The following is a 9,876-nucleotide window of genomic DNA, read 5'->3' on the forward strand; positions in this document are numbered from 1 at the left end:
CTATTTTTGGTCTTTTTGATCCATCTCATAACTAATCACTGCGTCAGCGAAAGCATGGTTGTTTGAGACATAACACGCACATTTCTCTAGCAAAAGTCGAATCGACAATATGACCCAGGTGTTTCGATAAAGTAATAATATTCTATGCAATCAGCTAAAATCTTGTTTGAATCCATTAATGAATATCACAATAGGGTGGTTTCCTATTATTTTTTTATTGCCTAAATCGAAAGATTATTACTCCTGGAGTACGTATTTCGCGCTTTTAGATTTTTAAATGACGTTATCTATTTTTCGCGATTAAATGAAAAGTGAAAAATTTCAAGCGCGCAAAAACGCGACGCGTAAGTAGGAAAGTCCGTGCGACGCATTTCTGGTTCCCCCTCTCTCCTTGTGAAGTGACCTTGATCGAGGCTCTGAGCGCTGATAGGACACAGGATGCTAGCGGATAGCTGAGTACCTTCCTGTCTGGTAGCGCATGGCTTAAAAAAGGTTTATTAATACCTTATCAAGCGAAGAAAACTTTCCGACCTTAGCCAGTTTTAATAGGTGATTATTAAGACATGTTTCCCTGAGCTCTGTGCCTCATGCATGCATTGGTAACCTCAGACGATGTATAACTCCTATCCTCTCGTGTAGAAACTAGGTCCCTGTGACGTCACACGGAGAGGAATCGCATGGGCGCCAATCTGGCCTTTTTCAAATGAGGATAAAATTTGACCCTTGCCATTCGTCTAAACCGGTGTTTCAAATACCAAATAATTTGTGTGTTATGAATACACTAATGGTGGGTAACGAATCGCAATCAATGCCTATCGTTTTCTTTGATGAAGGAAACTACCCTATTCACAAAAATCCAGCGTTTCCTGGGGACATAGGCAACCCGACAAACATTCCCGCATTCATCGTTCTTTTTTCATTCATCCCCCTGAAAAACGACAGATCGAGGTTCCACTGTAATGTGCTGTGTAAACAGGTCTTTAGACATAAAGTTGCACATCTTAAAATATCGTGTAACCAGGCCTCGAGTTCATTCAATAAGCTTGTTACTGTTAGTACTAAAATTGAAATAAGGCCATAGAAATATGATAACCACGTTTCTTTTTTCAGTTCTAATCCATATATTGCTCTTTCACTCTCATGGTAACAATTTACGGCGTAATGTATGAATTATTTTGTGAATAATTATCGCAATGAAATGCCAACAGTAGATATGAGTAGTCATGCTTGGAATCGTGGTAAAAGAGTTGCGTTACTCTCAGATGTGGGAACGAGGCAGAGGAGGCGTAGGTTACGCATTGAGATGGCTCGAAAGGAGTGCATGGCTCGTACCATCGTTAGTTCTTCCACAAACCTAGTTGCCACTGAAGATAATTTGCCACAATCTGTAATGGAGTGTGATAATTCATCCCAATTGCTCAGTAATTCAAGTTGTATTGAGCCTCGAGGACAACTTCAAGGCATCTCCAGCAAACATGAGGAATTGATGTTTAATTCTCTCCTCAATATGCCATCAATACCTACTCCAGATTGTGATGTCCCCTTGTCGTCTAGCGATGATGAATTAGAGGCCAGAACGACTGAACATATTTTGGATCAGTTAGCTATTTGGGGTGCATCAGGAGTCAGCCATGAAAAAATTAACTCTCTGTTAGCAATTCTAAAATCCCATCCTTGCTTTGGTACCTTTCCAAAAGACGCACGGACTTTGTTGAAATCCCCCCGTGAAGTGCCTGTTATTGACATGGGAAGTGGAAAGTATGTGCACATGGGTTTAAACATGGCAATTGAGAGAGCACTGACAAATTATCCGGCATTAAGGGGGAAAAAAAAACTCCAGTTGATTTGCAACATAGATGGAGTTCCCATGGCACGTGGCTCAAGTAGTCAGATCTGGCCTATTTTGGTTGGTTTTCATGGTTTCAAAGACATATACCCAATGCCTATTGGTATCTATCATGGACCGGAGAAACCATATTCTGCCAATCACTACCTGGAGCAATTTCTGGCGGAGTACAAGGCACTGCATGACCGTGGAATTATATTTAGCGATAAATTGTACCATATTAAATTACACAGTTTTGTGTGTGATGCACCTGCACGTTCTTTTATTTTGAGAACCAAGGGCCATAATGCTTATTATGGGTGTGGGAAATGTAAAATCAAAGGCTCATATGTACAGAATAGGGTTGTTTTTTTGGGAACAGATGCTGAATTAAGGACCGATGCAGACTTCACCTGGCAAAGTGATGAAAATCACCACATTGAAGTATCTCCACTAGTTCAAATTCCTGGGTTAAAACTAGTTACCCAATTTCCCTTTGAGCCAATGCATCTTGCTTATTTGGGGGTCATGCGCAAGATGATAATTGCACTGATAAAAGGAAATAGATTTCATGTAAGGATTAGTGTGAAAACACAAGAATCTCTCTCCAAAATTTTGCTAGCCTCAAGGAACTACATTCCTCATAACTTTGAGAGAAAACCAAGGGCACTTAAGGATGTTATGTATTGGAAGGCTACTGAATTTAGACTATTTTTATTGTACATTGGACCTTTTGTTCTGAGAAACATGGGAAATTCTCAGGTATACCACCATTTTCTCGCATTCCACATTGCAATGCGGATTTTTAGCTGTGAAGAGTACCTTAAAGTTAATTCTCTCTTCAGTTATGCAAGGAAATTAATTTTGTACTTTGTGAAGAACTTCAGTGTATTGTATGGTAAAGAATCTGTATCATATAATGTTCATGGCCTCCTCCATCTGGCAGATGATGTCTCCTCTTTTGGAGTACTGGAAAATTTTAGTGCGTTCACCTTTGAGAATTGTTTGCAGCGCATTAAAAATCTCTCGAAATGCTCAAATAAACCCTTACAGCAAATTTTCAAAAGATGTGAGGAAATGAATAGCTGTGGGTTGATGTGGCAGAGAACTGCTATCATTCAGAGTAAAGAAGTATGTGTGGAAGAAGGAATTCAAGACTCCGTGCTCGGAAAGCCCTTCTACAAGTATGTGGCATCCAGACATGGAAAAATTTCATGCAGTCGGCCAGACAATTGTGTGTTGCTGACTAATGGCGAGATTTTTACTATCACCATGATAGGCACTGTGGAATCAGAGGTTTATATTAGGGGCCAGTCATTCCTAAATGTGAAGCCTGCATATACAGTGCCTTCAAACAGTATGCAAGTTGGCTTATTTGTTGTGAGTAATTATTCACATTATAAAACCATCAAGATTTGCAACGTGAAATGCAAGATGCTCAAAATACCAGACCCTACAGTTGAAGGATCCTTTTTTGTGGCATCCTTGCTACATTAATAGCCTCTTATGAGAAATGCTGCCATGGAAACATATGTTAAGTTAACATGGTTGGTATACCTTACGCTTTGAAATTTGCTTGGAGAGAGTGTGGTGTGATTAGTAGCACATAAATTAGTATCAGCATGAGAAGTGTTTGAAGATGTTGAGGGATTGGAGGAAAAGTTATTGTATTTCTCTTGTTTATGTTTTACAGGGAGAGGACATGGGTAGTTGTTGAATTCACAAATGTCAACAATGAAGGAGATGCTGATGTAGCAGCTGTGCCTTCTTCTTGGCTAGTAAATGATGAAGGAAGGCAGCTTTGTTACTTCCCTGAAGAGGAGAGCAGTCGATTTAAAAAATTTTCGATAATGAATTGTATTTCCCCTAATGTCTCTTGGCCAAGGCATGAATGTAGAATATTGCCAGGCACGACTGCAGGTATGTTTTCATTTCATAACTTTCTTCCCTTAAAGTAAGGCAGGGAAAATGCTGCAAATAGTTTATTCTATAAAAAAACCATATGGGATCAAGTGTTGAGTATCTGAACCAAAAAGGTTAATTGCATAGACTAATTAATTATTATTTCTTCCAGATACATATGGTGAAGTCTGCCAGTTTGAAAATGCTGCCATTGAAACAAGTGACTCTGACATCCACAAACCCCGTGGTCGTGGCCTCCGGAAAAAGAGGCCTAGCAAGCGGGTAAGAGATCAAATGCCAGAGGAAATGTCAGATTCAGAAACGGAGGAGAGAGCGAATGGGAGAGGTATTTCACCTCCTCCAATATATGGTAAGACCTGAATGAGTTTTGTGATTAAATGATGACTTCAATTCAGGTTTTTCCAAAGTTCTAACATTGTTTTCTAGGCCTGTGAGTATTGAATACCTTAATTTTGTTTATTTGCAGTTAACATCACTGATTCACATGAGCCTGCTACGCAGCCTGAATCCAATGACGTGCAAGACTCGTATCCAATCGTGGTTTTGCCAGGAATCAGCAATAAAAATGATGACATTGAGATGGTGATTGACCACAGAGAGGACTTCACCATGGTGCAGCAGCCGTCAAGAAATGGAGCAGAACGCTGCACATGCAGCCATGGAAATGTGGACGATAAATTAAATGCCATTCTCAGTAAGAGCAATTAATATGACATTTTACTTGAGAGGTTGTTATGAGTAATGATGAGTAGAGAAACATCTTGTAGTTTTTCAGTTGACTGTTTGATTGTTTTTTCATGCTACTCAGCAATGTAATGACACTTCACTGAAATGTTAGGATTTTTAATATGTACTACCCAGAAAAATGCCTGAAACGTACCATGAAAAATAGCCTGTTACCTCTTTTAGGCAAACTGGTGAAAATGGAGCAGCAAATGAGTGAGCAGGCTAGCATGCTAGCAACGCTGACTAAGGGGGGTGGTAACCCAGCAACCCAGGCAAACCACTCAATGGAGAAGACTTTCCCATTGAAAACTCTGAAGGGGTTCGAAGAACTGGAATGTTCCCTGGAAAGTGATCCAGAGCTTTTTGAACAAGTGGTAGGTTTTGCTTTTTTTACTTTATGCTTGTTGAATGAACTAGTGTCCACCTTGAAAGTCAGCTTCTTGAAATCCAAAATTTCAGGTACAAACTCTTCAAATACAAGGGGGCAACAGTGTGGGAAAGGCAGTATACAACATGCTGTACTTCTGCATGACAGATGATGTGGGGTCCACCTTCACCTTCAAGGGACTGAAGAAAGAGAAAAAGGGGTTTTGTTCGACCCAATTATGCTCAGCAGTGTTCAGTAAGTATCCAAGTATGGAATATATATATATTTTATTGGCATTTGGAATCATAATATCTCTATCATGATGATTTACTATTACAAATAAATCAGAACTCTAGATATTTAATACCAATATATGTGCACATAATAAAATGATTTTTGGCTCAAAATGTTTTCACTTATGATGCAAAACATCCCCTGCTATTGCTCCTTATCTAATTTTGACACCTGCAAATTTTACATTTTGCAAGTAAATGGTCATAAACAATTCATGAAAGAGGAGAATCATCGCCATTTACCCATTAAATAAGTACTACAGTTTATTTTCCATTATGTGGATAATGTTGTTTTCTGTTAATTTTCACCTACAGAGGCTCTGCGGTGTCGTGCCATGTTTGCCAGTGTTGATAGGTGTGTCTTTCAAGACTTTGCTGGGGAGTGGCTGAGGCAGGCATCATGCCGCCTGAGGAAAGTCAAGGGAAATAAGGAGCAGGGAAAGGCTTAATACACCATCCGTCGTTGGAATGATGACAATTTTAAGCCCTTAAACCCATTTATGCCGAATGTGAATTTGAAGTAGGTACAGCACTTCCAGTGAATTTTGTCTACTGTGAAAAACCAGGAAAAAAACATAAATTTCACTATTGAGATAGTGAGAACCCTGTTAGTGAACCTCTATAAACATCGTAAACCTTCATACTTCGCAGTGATCATACCACCCCTACAGTCCCGTCAGATTTACATGTAAATTTAAATAAGGCAACCCTCTTTTTAGTGAACCTCTTTATCTTGAAAAACCTCTGCTTATACCGTGGACCATCATGACGTGGATCAAGTTTAAGTTTGAGTTAATTCAGTCATGTCTCAAATAAATTGTATTAGGAACAATGTGATTCATATAAACCCTCAATGATAAGGTATTGTTTTGAGATATTACTGTATATATAATGCAATGTATGAGAAAATTATTTGAACTCAATATTGATTTAGATTTTTGTGTCAATAAATGACTGACTATTGCTTCATTTTATGGTTCTTTATTCCCATGCAATCCTTTATCGAGTGAATGGTCCATAGGATGTCAGCTAATGTACTGCAATCATTAATAAGTTAATGGGACCGAAGTGTTTTCAGTTCAGGATGTCAATATTTTATGTATCACTTAAAGCGGTGTGCTGTCGTGCAACACTTTCAGATACATTTGTGCAGTGGAGCCGCTATGAGGTAGGTATGAAAGGGGTAGAAAACTTCCTGACGTTAATGTTTTACAGGTTTTAGCTGTCCCTAATGCTTACCTCACACCCTTGTGTAGAAAGTGATGAAACATCTGCTTTATATATCCTTCCCTTCCTTTTTTTTCTTCACAAACCCTTTTCATACGACCCTTCTGTTTGTCATTGGACAACTTTCACTTGATCAGCTATTGGTGTGATCCAATTATGTATAATTCTATGGAATCCATAATTTATGTACAACAGATGTAGCAAAATCTCTATTGAGAAGTATATATCTAGCGTGAAGGTCTGTGATCACGCCCTAAGTCCATAGTGAAAGGTACAAAAAGGAGAGAATTTGTGCATCTAAAGTATAGGCATTGCAAAGTTATAAGGGAATACATTTGATAAGGGAGATAATTTGATGCAACCTCACCCTAGTGAATATCTCCATAGGATTTATTTTTCCTATTGTAATTTGACAATGAGAAACTATTATTCATGTAGGAAAATTTTATGTTTGTAATAAATGTTTCCCATTGTCAAACTACAATAGGAGAACGAAATTCCATAGAGATTTTCACTGGCCCCTATGAAAAAATTGTATAAACCTGTATAAAATTTGTATACATTCTAATTCAATTGTCATGAAAATGTATTAGAATGCATACAAATTTTATACAGGTTTATACAATTTTTTCATGGGGGAGGGTATGCTGAATATATTTTGGGAGAATGATGGGCATATGTTAAAAACATATGTTGAGCATAAGTGGATAACATGCTGAGCATATGTTGAAAACATATGTTGAGCATAAGTGGATAACATGCTGAGCATATGTTGAAACATATGTCGAGCATGAGTGGATAACATGCTGAGCATATGTTGAAAACATATGTTGAGCATAAGTGGATAATATGCTGAGCATATGTTGAAAACATATGTTGAGCATGAGTGGATAATATGCTGAGCATATGTTGAAAACATATGTTGAGCATAAGTGGATAATATGCTGAGCATATGTTGAAAACATATGTTGAGCATAAGTGGATAACATGCTGAGCATATGTTGAAAACATATGTTGAGCATGAGTGGATAACATGCTGAGCATATGTTGAAAACATATGTTGAGCACATTTTGAGAATGTGCCTGACATATGTTTTCCACTTGTGTTGAACATATGTTGAGCGTATGCCTTGCCGGACATTTACATATGCTCAGCATGTGCTCAAATTATGTTGAACACATCTTACATATGTGTTGAAAATGCCTTGAACATACTCTGAACACAAATTGTGCTACTAGGGTATGTAATAGAGCTACAAATTGGCCCTATTTACACTTTTTGGAAGTTTGTGACAATCCATTACGGCGTGCAAGTTTTACCACAGGTAAAATGCTTCCTCGTCTCCGGCTGCTGAAGTCGAGACAAAGATTTAGGGCAAGAGGAGATGCAGGACCTATCAGCGGACCAAAACTACGGCCCGGGAGTACCCGATTCGGCGTTAAGAGCCGAAGGAGCGGCTAAATTCTGCGCAAAATATTTGACATATAAAACGTTAGTCTAGCATTAAAAAGTGTGAGTATTGGTTGAAATTGACTTTCGTAGTAGTAGTAGAATTGAGATAAAGGGTGCGTCGACGGCAAGATCATTTTGCACCACTACTCAATCGTTTGATTCAAGACTCATTATAAATGGATCTTTACTATGCAATTTTTTAACATAAAAAAGAGGGAAGCTTTTAAATTTTGTTGAAAAGACCTATTTCCTTGAGAAACAAAATTGTACTATTTATATTGGGGGGGTGGTCTCCTAGAATAGATTCTAGGTCCCCATTCAGATTGAACCGTGTCCGCGCATCACGGTATTTGTCGCACTCTGTCAAGATATGTCGGATGCTTAAAGGGCACCTACACTCGTCACATTGAGGAGCTTGCTTCTCTTCGGTAAAAGGAAAGCCATGAGTCAGAGGGCAGTGCCCTATCCTCAAACGAGTGATAACTACTTCCTCCCTTCGATTGATCCTGGTAGAGGAAGGCCAAGCTGACGTTGTATGTTTGATGCTTCGCAGTTTATTGTTATTCAAAGTCCTCCACAACTCCCTCCACTGTTCAAGTACAACATTTTTTAGTGACCCTCTTAGGTCTTCGTACGGAACTAGCGTTGATTTAATCTCTTCGTTAGTAAGAGCTTCCTTGGCCAACAAATCAGCTTTTTTGTTTCCGCGTATCCCCGCATGTCCCGGAACCCAAAGAAAGCAAACACTTATTCCCTTGTTCATGAGAGTCAGCAGCGTGGCATGAATGTGTTGAACAACTGGATGCATGGGTAAGAAGTCAGAAATGGATTGTAAGGAGCTACGGGAGTCGGTGCATTTGACAAACGAGCCATTTTCGTCACTCAAGGCTTCCAAAGCCATTTTAATTGCGAAGAGTTCCGCCGTATAAATGCTGCACAGCGGATGACTTTCAATTTAATCTCTATCCGTATTTGTTTTACGAAACCAATGGAGGCGTACATGAATAGGGAAAATATGTACCATTAGGTCACTCTTTAAAATGATTGTCCTCAATGTAATCCGGATGCAAACATTTGCAATTTCAGGTACTGACAAGAGTGTCCCGAGGTGGAATTGAGTAAATGCCAGAAAAAGAGATATTTTAATACTTTCAAAGCTATCTACATAGTCAATATATGGTTGCTAATTACGAGAGCAAGATGGTGGCAAGGCAAGCCAGGCGTGCATGTCTCTCCATAGTATTATTTTATTTCTGTGGTTACAACGTCTTCGTTTATGTTTTGTGTTTTTCCAACGCAGATAGTGTTTCACTTTATTGGGATGAGTTGCAGAAATGCTGTTAATGCAATTTTTTTATTATTGTGCTTTATACTGGTTTTGGTGTTTTTTAGCCACCCTTCTCAATCGGGCCCAACACTCTCGGTCAACGTGACTCGTCGCTCCTGGGATTTGGCCTGCTTCCACCCCGGCGACCGTTTTTCGTCCCTTCCGGTATTTTCCCATTGTCACTTCAAGTCCATCCCAAAAATTTTGTGCATAGGTTCTAATTGAGTGTTATGCAATGAATGGTGTGTTAGTTTCTTTGCGTCCTTTCTCTACGTAAAATGTGTGCAACGAAGTTGAGTGTATATTACCAAAATTTACGTAGTTTGAGAAACAAGCTTGGGGAAATGGACTCGTTTTTTCATGAACTACGAAGTCACCATGTGATATCCCTCACGGAGACGTGGCTTTGCGACAATGTTTCTGATGGCGAATTATCTATATCCACTTCTCATAAAATTTTCAGATGTGATCGAGTCGGTAAGCGTGGCGCAGGTGTCCTTCTGGGCGTTGACAATGGTTTCTTGGCGCTACGTCGCCCTGATTTGGAGTTAGGCCCCGAGATAATATGCGTCGAAGTAACTCTCTCCTTTAATACAATGTCTTCTGTAGGGAGATGACTATTAATTGGTACATTTTATCGACCACCTTCTGATGAGAAGAACACTTTGGAAAGGTGTTTCAACTCTGTGTCACTAGCCCGCAGTGTGGGTGAAGTTATTCTCTAGGTGACTTTAA

General features: G+C 39.2%; 1 protein-coding gene across 2 annotated transcripts; it reads left to right on the forward strand.

The window, feature by feature from the left end:
- Window positions 1-927: 927 nt before the first annotated feature.
- LOC124162229 lies at window positions 928-6,103 on the forward strand. Of its 2 annotated transcripts, XM_046538688.1 has the most exons (7): window positions 932-3,372; window positions 3,519-3,745; window positions 3,900-4,097; window positions 4,215-4,442; window positions 4,658-4,848; window positions 4,934-5,096; window positions 5,450-6,103. In XM_046538688.1, exons 1-7 carry the CDS (start codon window positions 3,332-3,334, stop codon window positions 5,581-5,583), a joined length of 1,182 nt encoding a protein of 393 aa, XP_046394644.1. In that variant the 5' UTR covers window positions 932-3,331; the 3' UTR covers window positions 5,584-6,103. The 2 variants fall into 2 exon arrangements, 1 of the variants encoding a protein (XP_046394644.1); XR_006865514.1 differs by lacking the exons at window positions 3,900-4,097; window positions 4,215-4,442; window positions 4,658-4,848; window positions 4,934-5,096; window positions 5,450-6,103 and having other exon boundaries at window positions 928-3,372; window positions 3,519-3,604.
- The last annotated feature ends 3,773 nt before the right edge of the window (window positions 6,104-9,876 follow it).

Source organism: Ischnura elegans, chromosome 7 (genome assembly GCF_921293095.1).
Source record: "Ischnura elegans chromosome 7, ioIscEleg1.1, whole genome shotgun sequence".
In the NCBI taxonomy this organism is placed as follows: Eukaryota; Metazoa; Arthropoda; class Insecta; order Odonata; family Coenagrionidae; genus Ischnura; species Ischnura elegans.